The 15,976-nt window shown below is 51.9% G+C and overlaps 1 protein-coding gene across 1 annotated transcript in view; it reads left to right on the top strand.

Annotated features, from left to right (window-relative positions):
- LARS2 (leucyl-tRNA synthetase 2, mitochondrial) overlaps nucleotides 1-5,282 on the top strand; it is a 153,201-nt gene extending 147,919 nt beyond the window's left edge. The window contains exon 20 of the mRNA XM_012662559.1: nucleotides 3,825-5,282. Coding sequence (XP_012518013.1) covers nucleotides 3,825-4,004 — 180 coding nt within the window. The 3' untranslated portion in view covers nucleotides 4,005-5,282. The remainder of the gene's footprint in view (nucleotides 1-3,824) is intronic.
- The last annotated feature ends 10,694 nt before the right edge of the window (nucleotides 5,283-15,976 follow it).

The following is a 15,976-nucleotide window of genomic DNA, read 5'->3' as shown; positions in this document are numbered from 1 at the left end:
GCAGGACTCCCTGAGAGTGTGCTCGGCTTGAGAGCTCTGTGAGGACACCGTGCCGGCAGCAGAACTCCTGTGGAGGTCTGTGTTCTGTCTCTGCGTGATCTCACGTGGCGCCCTGGCCAGAAATAGAAGCTGCAAGCACAGTCGAGTTCAGCCGTGCCCACATTCGCCGGTCTCTGTGCCTGTGACTCTAACAGATACTAGGGATACAGAGACAAGAGGCACCACCGTATCTTCTAGAAGCTCAGGGCCTAGGAGCAAGGGTCTGAGGGCACATGAGTTGTCACAACCAGAATTTATGTAGCCCCAAGGGTAAGATGTAAGAGCTCAGGAGTCGGACCATCCTGGGGGTAAGTCTCAGTTTTACAAAATATTTAACTTCTCTAAGCCTCAGTGTCCTCAGTTGTGAAACGCAGGCAAATGCAGTGGCTGCCTTATCCGGCTGTGGAGAGAATTAGGTGGGTTGATGCCAGGAAGTGCCTAGCCTGCTTCTGGGCACACTCACGACAAAACCCACTAACACGCAGTGAGCACTGACTCGGGGCCAGGCGCTGCCGGAGAACCTCCCGGGTGTGAACTCGTGTACTGCACACAACAGCCCTGAGAGGCGGGCCTGCTGTTACCCTACTTCACAGACAAGGCGGATATGTGACTAACCCCATTTTACAGGTGAGGAAACAGTGGCAGAGAAGGGCTTAATAACTCACCGAGGGTCACACAGCTAGTCTAGAATTCTCTCAGTAAACGGCAGCTGCTGCTAGTGTCTGCGTTGTCGCCTGTGGCAGTTGGGGAGTTGGAAGAAGCATCGTGAGGAGGAGATGGGGCCTTGGCTTTGAAAGAGGAGCAGCATCTCCCCTGTAGAGACAAGGGTGCCGGAAGATCAGGAGCAGAAGCAGGGGGCGAGCCCACAGGGGCACGGGCTGTGAGCCGTGGAGGGGCTGGAGCAGAGGGCACAGGCGGGGCGGTGCTGGAGGGGAGGCTGGGAGGGTCCCTGCCTCAGAGGCCGGACCCCATCCCTGAGAGGAGTATGGGCTGTCAGGGGGTCTAAGCAGGAGAGAGAGAGAAGCTGCACCACTGGTGGGGCCTTGGGCAGGTGTCTTCACCTCATGTGCCTCAGCTTCCCCATCTGTAAAATGGGATGGATGTGAGTGAGTTGCACAGCACAGTGCCTGGCACAGAGCGAGCTCAGCAAATGGGAGTTTTATTGTTATTTGCCATTGCAAGGCCCCCCTTGTGTTGGGGGCAGGGCGAGGGACTGGGTGAGAGGAGCACCCACAGTGAGGGGCCTGTCTGGCAGCTGTTGGAAAAGTCCAAGAGAGCAGTGCTTCAAAGACAAAGGAGCAGGAGCCTGGCAGTGTAACCGCCTCTGTTTGAAGTGACTTGAATGTGCCTGTTCCTTTGGGCCCCTGAAGCCCAAGCTCAGTGTTGGGTCCCAACCTGACTTCTCTGCCCATTTCATCATTGGTACCTTATGCCAGGGACAGGAGAACATGACTGACCCACTCAGCCTAAAGGGACTGCCCTGGATAAGGCAACTCAGTGCAGTCCAGGAAGCCAGAACTGTGAGCGGGTGCCCAAGGCAGCATGGGGACGACTGCTGGGCACCAGGCCACATCCAGAGATCATGTGCCCTGCCCCCAAAGCCCCAACTGTGGACAAGAATGACTCGATTCCTTTGGGCTGTCCCCAGTGATGACTTGGAACCAGCCCGCCAGGCTCCAGGGAAGCACAGGAAGCTCACAGGGTTTAGAAGTAGGGGTCATTGTAATGCCAAGGCCATGCATTGAAGGACATCCCAGCTCCTTCCATCCTGCCCAGGACTCTTGACAAAGGCAGAAGAAGCAAGGCTTAGTGAGCCATCAGTTCACATGGGTTGTTCCACTTCACTCAGCAATCCAGAGAATTCTATCCTTAAAGAAGAGAAAACCAGCCAGGCGTGGTGGCTCATGCCTGTAGTCTTAGTACTCTGGGAGGCCGAGGCAGGTTTGCTTGAGCTCAGGTGTTAAGGATGCGGTGAGCTATGACCATGCCACTATGCTCCAGCCTGGGAGACAGAGCAAGACCCTGCCTCTTAAAAATAAATAAATAACTCTGGGAGGCCGAGGCGGGCGGATTGTTTGAGCTCAGGTGTTCAAGACCAGCCTGAGCAAGAGCAAGACCCCGTCTCTACTAAAAACAGAAAGAAATTAATTGGACAACTAAAAATATATAGAAAAAATTAGCCAGGCATGGTGGCGCATGCCTGTAGTCCCAGCTACTTGGGAGGCTGAGGCAGGAGGATCGCTTGAGCCCAGGAGTTTGAGGCTGCTGTGAGCTATGATGACACCACTGCACTCTACCCAGAGTGACAGAACAAGATTGTCTCAAAGAAAAAAAAGAAAAAGAAAAGAAAATACTCGTAAAGAAGAGAAAACCAAGCCCAAGTTCCCACGGCTTGTAAGAGCAGACCTGAGGGTCAAAGCTGAGTCTGCCTGTGTGTGAGCATGTGCTCCCCCTCCCCGGCAACCCCGTCGTGGGTGGGGCCCAGAGGAGCCCTTACCCCGGGCTACTGTTCCATGGGACGAGAGCAAAGAGCAGAGTAAGGCAGGCTGGGACACGGTTCACTAACAAGTACACATCCTGAGAATTCCCTGTTGGGGTTCCCAGGACTTCCCAAGGGGCACAGCTTTTGTGTGACAGGCTGGAGGTCTCTTCCAAGGTCTCAGTCAGACCAAGCATGTGGCCTTGTAAGGCAGCTTCTCATGGCTCAGAAACTTCAAGGAGGAGAGGCCACGGGCCTTCACAAAGCATAATTAATTCCCCAGCTTGAGAACTCTTTAAAACCCTGCAACATGGAGCCTCCCACTTTTTAAAAATATTTCAGGACACGGTGTATCCTCTTATCTCCTGCCTAGTGATCTAGATTAATGCAAACAATAAAAATGCCACTAAGTTCTACAAAAATCTGAGAAGATGAAGTGGGTGATTAAGGGGCGTTTGATAATGTGCTTTGATTGAAACTTGAGAAATTATTCCTAGTAACTTTTCATAATACCATGACTATATTTCCAAGTGAAAAACAAGAGTGTTAGTAAAAGAAATGTGAGGGTAGATTTGGGAGCCGTGGGACTGAGGATTTGGAAGCCCTGCTGTTCAGAAGCTGTCTGAGCCATGCGGTCACTTTCCTCGGAGAGATGTCAGTTCTTGTTTGATGTGAAGTTGTTCCTCATTGAAACAATATTGGGTGAACACCTACCAATGTCTGAAACTGTCCTGACCCATTTTAAGTGAGAGGAGTTGTCGATGGGACAAGATGTGGGTCAAAGTTCTAAGCTGTCACACTTGAGCGCCCCCTTCTGGAGTCAGTCATCAGAAAGAGGTTGGCTGCATTCCCCAGAAGTTGGTCCACTTGAGGCCTGGGTAAAACCCAAGGGGGACAGCCCACTCTAGCCTGGATCTGAACTTAGATCTGATCCTCAGCGACCCAGTAATCCCTTTTCCCTTGGAAATGGCCCAAGCCATCTCATGCCGAAGATTTTCGACATAATCTCCACTGGCGCTGGGTATGGGGGCAGTGCTCAGGAAACACAAGGTGGTCCTCGCTCCAGACGCAGGCACGCACGTACAGTCTCAGGCTCTGTCTGTCTGTGGGTTTCAGGCATTAATCCTACCCATCTGATTGTGTTTCACCCTCTTGGGAAGCTCAGTGCTGAGTCCCTCGTTCCTATGCCTATGTTCCCTCCCCCAAAGGTACCACAGTGCCCTTTGCAGGCAGGAGATGTTGGCATGGGGCTGCCTGCCACTCTGCGGTCTTTCACCATTGTTGTCTCATCTTTTCTCCTTCTCAGATCAACAACAAAGCCTGCGGCAAAATTCCCGTGCCCCAGCAGGTCGCCCAGGACCAGGACAAAGTGCATGAACTTGTTCTCCAAAGTGAGCTGGGTGTCAGGCTCTTGCAAGGACGAAGCATCAAGAAGGCCTTCCTTTCCCCCAGAACTGCCCTCATCAACTTTCTGGTACAAGAGTGACAGCAGGAGGGCTGCAGCCATATGAGGGGCTCTGAGGAACCTGCTTGCAGGCCCGGGATGAGGGGAAGGGAAAAGGCAAATGTCTTGAGTGTTTACCTTGGCACTACGACAGACTGCAGTCAACAGTGTGCCTGTGCGGTGTGGCCTGGTGCAGGAGTCAGGGTGGATGTGGGCAAAGGAGGAGGAGGAACAGTGGGGGAGGGGTCGTACAGCCTGTCCCTCACCCCCTAGCTCCCTTGCAGGCTGGAGGAAGCCGTCTGGCCCCACAGGAAGCCACCAGAGGTAGTGCTGGGTGGGAGCAGGAAGGAGAAAGAAACAAGTGGGAAGGAGCACAGCGCCTCCCAAGCAGCCCAGGAGCCCCTAGATCCTGGAAGCGGCACTGCCTGTGCGCTGCTCGGGAACACGAGGCTAGCCTGGGCAGTGTGGCCGACACTGTGAGCCCGTCACCAAGCGGTGGGTGGTCTCCTTGCCTCCGGGCTAGACGAAGAAGCCATGCAGGTCTTGTTCAGACGTCCAGTGTGTGGAAATGGATGCTGGGATCTTCTAAAGTTGCTCCCAACCAAAAGGCAAGGGTGCTGGTCATGCTGCACGTGTCCCCACTGCCCCTCAGCTCTGTCATTCAGGCCTCTCCGCCCAACCCCAGCTGGCTACACCTGCCGGGCCCGTTCAGCACCGACACGGGCTCGCAGGCACAGCACCACGTCCTAACTCGAGTGAGGAGCAGCGTCTCGCAACCACTCCCTTGGAGTGTGAGATTTGCCGTGGAGTGAAGTGGAACCGGCCTCCAGGCTGCCGGTCCCCAGTCTCAGAGCCCCACCACGGCCCAGCAGGGATGCGGCAGGCCCCAGAGGGCTCACGTGGGCCCCAGATGGCAATGCCACCAGTGTTGACGCGGCCTCCACAGCCAGTCACTAGGAAGAGCAAGTTCACCACAGAGGAGTGGAGCTGACCCCCCAGGCGTTGCCGCCTGTGTCCGAGCCACAGCGGCTGGCTGCTGGGGAGATGGCCAGGAGCGGGCCCTACCGTCGGCATATTAGGCTCCTCCTGGCTTTACATGAAGTCAGCAGTTAGGTGCTCTTACCAGAACTGGCCTAAACCACTGATTAATATTTAATGGAGGTGGGTGGGGGAGAATCTAGCCATTTTGTAATGCTAGAAATCTCCATTCGTTATCTGATGCCATTTTTCTGAAGTAGCCTCAGATGTGGTCCCCCTGCAGTTCAAGCAGTTAACAGATGACTTTTTTTAGTGTAATAAAATGTTTATCCTCTCTGACTTTGGGACATATGTGTGATCTTGGAATAGCCACCATATTCCAATTCTAGGAGCTAATGAGGAACAGATGGAGGTATTCTGTCATCATAGAAGCACTGGCCGCGTGCCCAGCTCCACGAGGAATGTTGCAAAGTGAGATGCATGTGGTCCTTCTCGCTCTGGCACCCACAGTCCATGGTAGACGACATTGATACAGGCACCTTCGCAACAGCAGTTAAGTCACTGGTTCTTAAACTTAATACTACACCTGGTCCCCATGCCCCGAAATTCCAATTTCATTGGTATGTGGTGCAGCTTGGGCATCGGGAGTCTTAAAAACTCCACAGGTGTGAGAACCAGTGGATAAATTGATGCATTTGAAACATGATTTCAGTTGAGTTCTTCCTCTCCCTAATCTTCAGATTAAGAGAGGAGTTCGGGCCAGGACCAGACCAGGACTGGCACGGGAGGCAGGGGCCAGAGCTGTAAAGCAGGTGTTTGAGACATTCCTAGAGCTGACTTGAATGTACTCAACCCCATTCTGTGTAATAGCAAATGTGGATTAAATATAGGCAAATGTGGATATTTGATACAAGCAGGGAGGAGTGAGTGTTTCTGCTTGATTGCCTTGTTTTATCCTAGGGTAAGCTAAGTGGTCTTGAACAGGATGGGGGTAGGAAGCCCTTATTTGCACATTATCTGGCCAGAGCAATGGGCCAGTAAAGCCTCGAGGCTACTGGACCGACCAGTTGGCTGATAGCAGCATGGCTTTGGAAAACTTTCTCCAAGGTGATAAAGCTTTTGAAAACAAGAGCGAGACTTTGTCTGGGGGGGGGGGGAATAAAAAAAAGAAAAAGAAAATTGAGAGAAGGAAATTTGCTCACAGATCATTGGATGGGAGTCCCACAGATTATTTTTTCCTTCTGTTTACCCTTTTACATTCTTTCATTTTTATTGGCAGTCAAGTATTTCAATAATGAGGAAAAAACATCAAAATGTACAATTCTGTGAAGATGCAAATGAGCTAAGAACCTGTTCCCCCTGATTTTTCCTTTTTTCTCCCAGTTAGGGTGTCCAGCTGCTTGTGAGGATATGCCCCAGTTAGGAAAACGTGCTTCTTTCCTTGTATGAAGTGAAATCCAAAGCAACAAAAAGCAGCCCCATGACGCTATCGTTTGCTCAGTCTGCATAGGTGTGGGAAGCTCCCCTCCTTGCGTCAGCCTTGGGATCTTGCAGAAGGCAACACTGCCCTAGTGGAACTCTCCTCCTCGCCTGCTGATAGGTTCAAGGTGGTGGGGAAGACCAAACAGGAAGGCACTGTCCCCTTTTGCAGATGACAACACTGGCTCAGAGGCTGTGACTTGCTTGAGACTGACCACGGACAGTAAGTGACAAAGCATCTTGAACCCCAACCTGTGCTCATCCCGCTTACAGCGCCCCCTCCCCATACTTTGTAAGAGAAGCTTGATGCTGCCACCAGGCAAAATTTAGCCCAGGAGGTAAATTTTCTTAATGGAGGAGCCCTACCACACCCAATAGGTCAAAGAAAGGCAGAGAGAGCATAGACAAAAAGAAGAGTTTGCTCTCCCTTTCTTCCTGCGAGAGGAGCAAGTGGAAAACAGCTGCTTCGTGGGCTGGGTCCCTGCCTGACACTGAGGTGGGCGGCTAACGGCTCCCATCCAAGCTGATGAGTTTGGAGAATGGAATCTGTGGTCACCAACGATGAGCAAGTAGGGAATCCCCCTGGGGTGGGTGGGCAGCCAGTGACGGTGCTGGCGGGGAGGGGAGAGCCTGGAGCAGCCAGGAAAAGACAGTCCTGTGGGCACAGGCCTCAGGTCAAAGGGTGGGGCCGAAGACGCCCCAGAAGAGCTGACCTCACTCCAGCCTGCCCACGTGGCTGGGTGGGGTGAGGGGGATGATGAGGCCCTGGAGGGGAGGTGGTGGCCAGCACTGCTGGAACAAGCTCCCCATGACTCATCTCCCTGTGCCTCCCTGAGCTTGAATTCCAGTTTTTAGCGCTAGCCAGACCCCAGCATATAGGAGCCATGGCCTGTGGTTCCCCGACATCGGCAGCAACAGCAATAATATCTCTCATCTACTGAGGGCTAATTATGTGCCAGGCCCTGTTCTAATTGCTTTGCCACACAAGGGGCCTTGCCCAAGACCACACACGGAAGAAGGCAGAGCCGTAATCCCACCCTGCTCTACCTCATTGCTTCCGGAAGACCCCTCTGCAAACCAGCCCTCACCGCCTGGATTTTCCCAGACGGTCCTGATTCCTAGCTTCCCCTCCAGTTGTCCCCAGAGTATAGAACCTGCCAAAACCACCTTCCTGCCCTGCACCTGGGAAGGCTGGCTTGCTGGATGCACCCAATTCAGTGTGTGAGGTCTGGACTCTCTCTGAGCCTGGGACCAGCCACTCCCAAGGAGCCATCACCTCCAGCAGACAGACAGGCCTCATTCGGGCACCATGATTGGGACCCAGAAGCCAGGAAGCCAACCATGCTCAACTCCACATACTGCTAGGAAAACCCATGGAAGAGGGGAGGAAGGAGACCTGGACTCCCTGCCCCATGATGAGAGCTCCTCGGCCTCCCAGCAGCCCTGGGCTGCCTCCCCCACATCGTCCTTCCCACATATAACAGAAGAACCTCATCTGGGATTAATTAACGGTAGCCCACCCCTGGGCCCACCCAACAGAGGCCTCACCCATCACATCTGCTGCAGCTGCCCTCAGAACCAGGAGGAGCACTGGATCCTGGGGAGGGATTCCTCTTCCTCGGGCACTGTTGGGGGCCAGGGGTGGAGTGGAAAGGGATGCAATGTGTCCCTTACACTGCGGGATCAATAGAGAAGGCAGGGCCACCCAGAGGGTGATGTCATTCGTTAGGCCCAGCATGTCATTCATGGGGTAAAGGCAAGTTCCTTCACTAGAAACAGGGCTACAGTGGGCCAGAGAGCCTTTGTCGGGTGCACTCCAGATTGGGACTGTCAGAGGGGAGTACATGAGGGGGCACAGAAATAGGCTGAGAGCTGAGAAGGAACATAGACCAAGTGTCACCAAATATTGCCATTTTTAGTTATCAACTGACTCTTAGTTGTCAGTTAACATCTTAGTTTCCAGGAAATAGTTTAGTTTTCTATTAATACTTTAATTAACTACTAACATCTTAGTCATCAGCAAGCAATCTAAGTTATCAGTAACATCTTAGGTGTCAGCGCCCCTCTGAGTGAATGTGGTAGACCCTCAGTCTCAGGGACTTCCCCGTTACAGTGACACCCTCATTATGCTTTAATACATACTGGTCTGCTAATATCTCGATTGTCTACCAATCATCTTCAGCAATAAAATGTTTTAATTTATGTAGCTGTAACAAGTAGACTCCTAAATCTCAGTGATCTAACGCTTTATTTCTCATTCCCTTAAGTCCATTCCTCTGGAGAAGGGAACGGGGAGGTTCCGTTCCACTTGGTCCCGCTTGTTGGAGGGTTCGTGATCTCCACCGTCTTCAATTCTTGGCTTTCATGGTTGCCCTAGACATTGACTCCAGCCCACAGATAAGGGGAGAGAGAGGAGTGTCCCGTGGAGGTGTGTACGGGCCAGGTCTGGAAGTGGCATATGTCACTTCTGCCCACTTCCTCTTGGCTTCAGTCACCGGCCAGGCTGGGCAGCCACTGCCAGCGGCAACTCTGCTCGAGGGAAGAGAACCTGACCTTGGTGGGCAGCTGACTGCCTCTGCCTCGTGGACAATCTTTGTTTTCAGACGCTTGCCAGTCGGCGCACATCTTAGTTATCTTCAAAATATCTCAGGTGTCTGCTAACACCTTGTTTACAGACACCACCTGAGTGACAGCTGTTTACTTTCTAAATCTGTGACAGCTGCTCACCGTGGGTCTGAAATAGCTGTGTAATCACAGAGTTTCCATTGGCTGCCACACTGGGCCCGCCTGCCCTGTGCACTGGGCTCCAGAGATGCGGGAAGTCACAGACATGCTTTGTGCCATTTTATAAAATACCAACTTTTACTCCAAGGGTTTATGAGCTCCTAGTTCTTCCCACTCTCCTTCCTCCGTGAGACTCACGTATTGGTTTGTGGGACGGTTGGGACTATTTTGTTGGTTTAGGAGGTGTTGGGACATTTTGAAAAGTAAAGAAAGGCAGACTTCCCAGATGCCCTACAGGAAACCTGGGAAATTCTTCACATTCCTGCTCCGAAGGGCCCTGGGTACCCACTCAGGGTGGAAATGTGACGCTTCTCTGAACATCACACTGTGTTCTGGTCCTGGAGACTTACACATGCACACACACACACCACATATGGACACCACACCACACACACAGCATACACCATACACAAACACACCCACCGCACACCATACCGCACCACGCATGCACATACTGCATACACCACACACACACAGCACATACATACACATCACACAACCAAAGGCCTGCTTTTGGGGAAGGTAATTTATTTTTGCCTGACAGGGGAACGTGCCTCACGCCACGTGACTGCTGGGCGGGGGAACAGTTTAGCCTCGAGGTTAATCAAAGTCACAGCTGTCAGGGAAGTGCCCGGGCCTGGAGCCAAGGAGGATGGTTAAACAGGAAGGCTCCCTCCGCTTTCACATGTGCTCAGCCGTCCAGTGGCAGGTGCTCCCGGCCTCTGACAGCACCACCTCTGGTGGGAGTCCCTGCATTATTAATAAAAGCACAGCAATAATAATCACAACACTATTCTTAGTGGCCATCGTATATTGGGTACATATTACGTTTGTGCCCCAGACTGAGCTCCACAAATGGCCTAGTGGGTGAGACAGGGCATTCTGGAACTTACCTTGGCTCTGCCATGTACAAATCATGAGAGCTCGCAGGTTACGTAGCCTGTCATCTGTGGAGACGGAGAGAACGGTTCCACCTCTGCATCACTGTGAGGGCTGCGTGGATTACTGGTGTGAAAGGCTGAGGCCGGCACAGACACGGCAAGCACACCGTGTGCTAGCCAGCACTCAGGACTGTGTGCCTCACGCCATTTAGCCCTTGCTGGCCATGCTGTGGGGGGGTTAACGAGCTGGAGCTCCACCTTACAGATGAGGAAACTGAGGTCTCCTGGCCTCCCTCTGCTCCAGCAGAGGCCCCACACCAGCCAGGATTAAGCCCGGCAGCCAGTGCCGCATCCCGAGGGGATGGGGACAGGGGAGAGGCAGCGTCTCTGCCCTCTAGGTCCCTGAGGAGCTGCCTGGTCTCCTGGGCCTGCCCCAGAAGGTGAGTCCCAGGCCGGGTGCGGTGGCTCACGCCTGTAATCCTAGCACTCTGGGAGGCCGAGGCTGGTGGATCGCTCAAGGTCAGGAGTTCGAGACCAGCCTGAGCAAGAGCAAGACCCCCGTCTCTACTAAAAATAGAAAGAAATTATCTGGACAACTAAATATATATATATATATATATATATATATATATATATATATATGGAAAAAATTATCTGGGCATGTTGGCGCATGCCTGTAGTCCCAGCTACTCGGGAGGCTGAGGCAGGAGGATCGCTTGAGCCCAGGAGTTTGAGGTTGCTGTGAGGTAGGCTGACGCCACGGCACTCACTCTAGCCCGGGCAACAGAGCCAGACTCTGTCTCAAAAAAAAAAAGAAAGGTGAGTCCCGAGACAGGGTCCTGCAGGAGGGAGCAGCCACCCAGAGAGGGAGGGAGGGAGGAGGGGTCAAAGCCTGGCATCGATACCCTGGCTTTCCCCTCCTGCACCCTTCCTCTTCCTGTGGCCACAGAGGGGCAGGTGTGTCCAAGAGCAGAGCTGAGGCACAGCCCTGAGGGCGGCAGCAGGGGGTGGGCCCAACTGAGGTCCAGGCTGGGACCTGTGGAAGGTAGTGACAAAAGGGTCTCCCAGAGCATGGTCCAAGGCTCAGGCTGGCCTTGGGAGTCAGGGAGAGACACGGTTGTGGGATAGGGGGTCTTCCATCCCGTTTTTATCTAGGTGGTGATCTTCCCCTAAAACCCAAGAGAGCAGTGCAAGACCCAGGATCCGGGCATGGCTGCTGCTCCCTGGGGCATGTGTGTGTCTGTGCACGTGCACATGTGAGCCCCCACCCTCCCAGGCCTGAGCAGTCGCTCAAGGACAGAGTCCAGGTGAGGACAGTGACCTAGAGGGTTGCACTTGTCTGCACCTGCTGCCACAGCCCTAGAAACTACCGTAAACCTTTGATCAGCCACGCTTTGTTCTGTGCTGTGCTAAGCAAATTGTATCTGAAATCGAATAAGACACAGTCCACGTGCTCTGTCCATCCCCCTCGCTGGTCTCCCCACTGTTGCTCAGATAGCAGGGCACACTCCTGCTTCGGCACTCACACCTGCTGTCCCTCTGTCCAGGAGGCTCTTCCCCAGATGGTTCACTCTCTCGCTGCCTTCTGGTGTCTGCTCCTGGTAAGGTCTTCCCTGGCCGTCCTCCGTGAATAGCGCCCCACCCCCAGCATTCCCTACCCCTCTAGCAAATAACAGTATATCGTACTTTGCTTATTTACTGCATCTTGTCTCATCATCTGTTTTCCCTTCCAGAATGTCAGCATTATGAGAGCAGAGACTTTTGCAGCTTTATTTTATTTATTTACAGCAATTTTATTGTCTGATGTATTTCCAAAGCTAGGACACCATCAGGCACATAGTAGGCACCCAGTAAATATCAATGAATGAATGAAACCTTAGCCACGTGGGTAATGTATTCTGTATTCTGAGAGCCAGACAGCTCACCGTAGCCCCTTGATACACACAGTGGGATCCAAAGACCAGCAGCATCGACATCACCTTGGGAGCTTGTTAGAAACGCACATTCTTGGCCCCCACCCCAGACCTGTTGAACCAGAATCTGCATTCTGGCAAGATCCCCGGGTGATTCCAATGCATGTTACAGTTGGAGAAGAGCTACGCTAATTCACTCTGGAAAACACCTCCCCTGGGCCTTCCCTGTAATGCCAGCTCCTCAGCGTGGCTCACAAACCCTCATGAAAGGCGTGGCCCCTGCCCACCTCATGAACTGATCTCCAGGCCCTACAGGCCCTGAACTGCTGCTCATCCTCCACTCCAGCCACCCGGAGGCACATGCAGGTGCTCAGGGACCAGCAGCACTCCTGGCCTTCCTGTGGCTGGTCTCTCCCCAGAACACCCTCTCTCACCCTTCCTGGCTAGCCCCTTGGGTGCCTTAAGCAATCACCGAAGGGGTTTAGGTTACACAGGGGCATGGTCAGAATGATATTTTGAGAAAGAATTGGCTGGCCATGGTGTGCCCAGTGGATCAGGGGCAAGAAGACCAACTAGGAGGCTTCAGCCACTGCGTGGTGCAAGGTGGTGAGGAGGTCACCCAGGGTCTGCAAGGAGCAGACCTCGGAAAGTGGCTGGGGCTCCAGGTGAGGACACACCCACGGAATGAGAGAGGAGGGCAGATGGGGGAGTGTTGCCAGTGGACAGACCCTGGCAGCATGCCGGGGCGGGGGGTGGGTGGGTGAGAAGAAGGACTAGGATGTCCAGTGCCTCATCCAGGGGGTCTAGAGCCCACAGGCTGGAGGGGCCAGGGTGGGAAGGGGTCACCGTATGCCCTAGAGCCACCACACCTGAACCTGCTTTATATCCTCGGGAGGAAATTAGACCCTTAGGATCTCACGGTAGATCAGACTGTGAACATGTCCATTCTAAGAGGGCATGTCCCCAGGGCCAGCCCTTGGGGTATGATTGCCAAAGTGGATCAGCCTAGCGTGTTTCACCCAGCGGAGAGGCCTCTGTGGGGCAAGTGTCTTCTAGCCCAGGGAGGCTCGGTTGCTTCCCCAGCCCCTCCTTCAGGGAGCCTGCCCTCCTCAAGAGAAACAAAGTACTGTTTTGGGTGGTGTTTAAATATAGTTCTGCGGCATTTTGTTGCAATAGTTGTCACGCACAAGGAGGTTTAAGACTCTCCAGCTGGCCGCTCAATTGTTGGGAGCACATTTTGTTGCCATGGACAAACCTGCCCTCCCCAAGGCTGGGTAACCCATCACGCCAGTTCTAAAATGCACCGTCCTCCTCCGCAGGTTAGCATCTCTGAAGGCAGGACGCATTCTTAAAGGCAACAGTTGTGATGTGCTCAGTATCTTAGAAGAAAATCCCAGAGACAATAGTGGAGTAACACGTTGGGAAATGCCACCCCCCCCTCCGCCCCCCGCACACGTGATGGCACAGAGGACGGCAGTGTAGAGAATACAGCTCTGCATAAAAAGTGATTCAGAAGAGTTGGGCTCTGAATGTGAACAAGTTTCAGCAACACTTTAACCAACTTATTTTTCTTATATTTTCCTTTTTAGATATGGGCCAGAGTGATATAAGATACAATTTATCTAAATAAGTCTGAAAGGTCAGGTGCAGTGGCTCACACCCAGAACTTTGGGAGGCTGAGGCAGGAGGATCACTTGAGGCCAGGAGTTCAAGACCAGCCTGAGCAAAAGTGAGACCTCCATCTCTACAAAAAATAGAAAAATTAGCCGGGCATGGTGGCCTATAGTCCCAGCTACTTTGGAGGCTGAGGCAGGAGGGTTACTTGAGCCCAGCAATTTTAGGTTGCAATGAGCAGTGATGATGCCACTGCACTCTAGCCCAGGCAACAGAGCAAGACCTGTCTCAAAATAAAATAATAGAATAAAATAAAACTGAATGATATATTTAAATATCTGGATGATATATTTTGTGTTTGTGTGTGTGTGTGGTGCATACACCTTAAAATCTTTGATTTGATGAAATATGGATAATTGTCCATCTAAGTCTACTTCTTTTTTTTTTTGGTCAGCCTGAGCAACATAGCATAAGTCCACTTAATACCTTGAATTAACCTCTTAAGATAGCATTGACCACACTGTATTGAAATCATCTTGGTATCTGTTTTCCCCCCTAGGCTACTTCCTTGAGGTGAGCGCTGAGTGGCACCTTGGTGAACTTAGGGTCTCCAGAACCTAGCACAATATACAGTAGGGCAGCTTGGTAATGTCCTTACAACCAGTGGGTTTAGGCAATTGTATGTTCCTATATTATCAGCTAAAAAGGTGCCTGTACTTTTTTTTTCTGGGAGAGTGGTTAGAGTTTGAAATTCCTAGGCTGCTTCATCAGCAAGGCCCCTGGTATGGTTGTATAGGTTGTACGCTGCACAAAGGCACTCAGTCAAGGGGGCTAGTGGGTTTGAAATTGGTGCCTGATCTGCTGGTCAACTCACATCCCCATGGGACTATGACTGCCCAGTACAGGCAGCTTTTTTCATTTGTACAAACATGTTGTAAAGGTGATCAGTGGATTTGTTCTGCAGCCTCTAAGCACAATCTTCCCTGCAATGTTTCTGACCTTGGGAGGCCTAAGCAGCTGGTCAGGACAGGCTAAAAGACTGACCTTCAAAATTGGTCCAAAGTCTTGAGGTGGTTCCCAGGCTCAAGAAGTGGTGACAGACTTTCGGGTGAACCTGGCAATGCAGGACGAATTTTAATTCTGATTCTGACCCTAAGTGGCCTCTGTGATCTTGAGTTAGTTGTTAAACACAAATGAGAATTTGATTTCCTTAATTACAAAGTTGACCCAGCCGTGTCAGCTAATAGGTCGGGTAGGAGTCCTGGGAGGAAAAACTGCTGAAAATAGCTTGGGAACATTTTGTAAGTGGAAATCTACAGAGCAGCCCCTAAATGACAGTCTGGGGATTGCTCCTCAAGGGGAACGAAAGCAAAACAACTGTATGGTTTCCTGCCTGGCCCTTCAGTTAGGACTTTGGTTCTCGTCCCTCTGGCTGTCAGAGAATCATCGATTGTTGAGGATTAGTCACGGGGCATCATCTGAGCACAGCAGCCCGTTACAAATATAGTTCCTATGTGTTTTAAAGTCCTGATGGCCAAGGGCTCGGCTGACTCCAAGGGCTAGAGGCCCAGAGGGAGGGAGCTGTAAGCAAAAGGCCACAAAAGGCAGCTGTGTGAGGGGAGTAAGGGAGTTGCTGGGGTCTATTTTAAGACTGGAAAGAGGGAAGCCGAGGGAGCACAGTGTGCTCCGGTCCTGGCCTTTCCTTGGATATCTCCCCCGAGGTGACAGTAAAAAGGAACTGAGCTCTTCTATTTACCAAAATGCTGTGGCCAGAGCCCCAAGGGTGCTGGGAAAGGGGGAGGGCTGGGACAACCAAGTGTTTAGACCAAATACAGCCTGTTGGCTATGCTAGTGGTTCTGGACCCTGGCTGCGGATCAGACCGAAGACCACTGGATGGTAGAATAATGCAGAAATAGGCAAACTCTGGCCTATGGGCCAAATCTGGCCTATCATCTGTTTTTGTAAATAAAGTTTTATTAGAACACTGCCATGCTAGATTGTTTGTATGTTGTCTGTGGCTGCTTTTGCACAGAGTTGAGTAGTTGTGACAGAGACTCTGTGTCCTACAAAGCCTAAAATATTATCTAGCCCTGTACAAAGGAAGTTTGTCAACGCTTGGAATGATAAAAGGGGCACTGGGTTGAGTCCGGTGCACCTATTTCCTACGTGGGGACCTCCGGCAAAGCTTTAGCCTCTCCATGCCTCCGTTTCTCCATCTGTGAAATTAAGTGGCAATGCCCAACTTATCCAGGTGTGAAAATTGAATGTATCATATACTTATTATGCCTCTTTGTAGTATTTTTAGTATTTTAGACATTACAACATGCAACCTTAACTTATAATAGTCTTCCTTGCACTAGTATT

Source organism: Propithecus coquereli, unplaced genomic scaffold, assembly GCF_000956105.1.
Source record: "Propithecus coquereli isolate 6110/MARCELLA unplaced genomic scaffold, Pcoq_1.0 Scaffold1, whole genome shotgun sequence".
Classification (NCBI taxonomy): domain Eukaryota; kingdom Metazoa; phylum Chordata; class Mammalia; order Primates; family Indriidae; genus Propithecus; species Propithecus coquereli.
The sequence above is the reverse complement of the archived record's forward strand: the minus strand, read 5'-3'. Positions and strand labels throughout refer to the sequence as shown.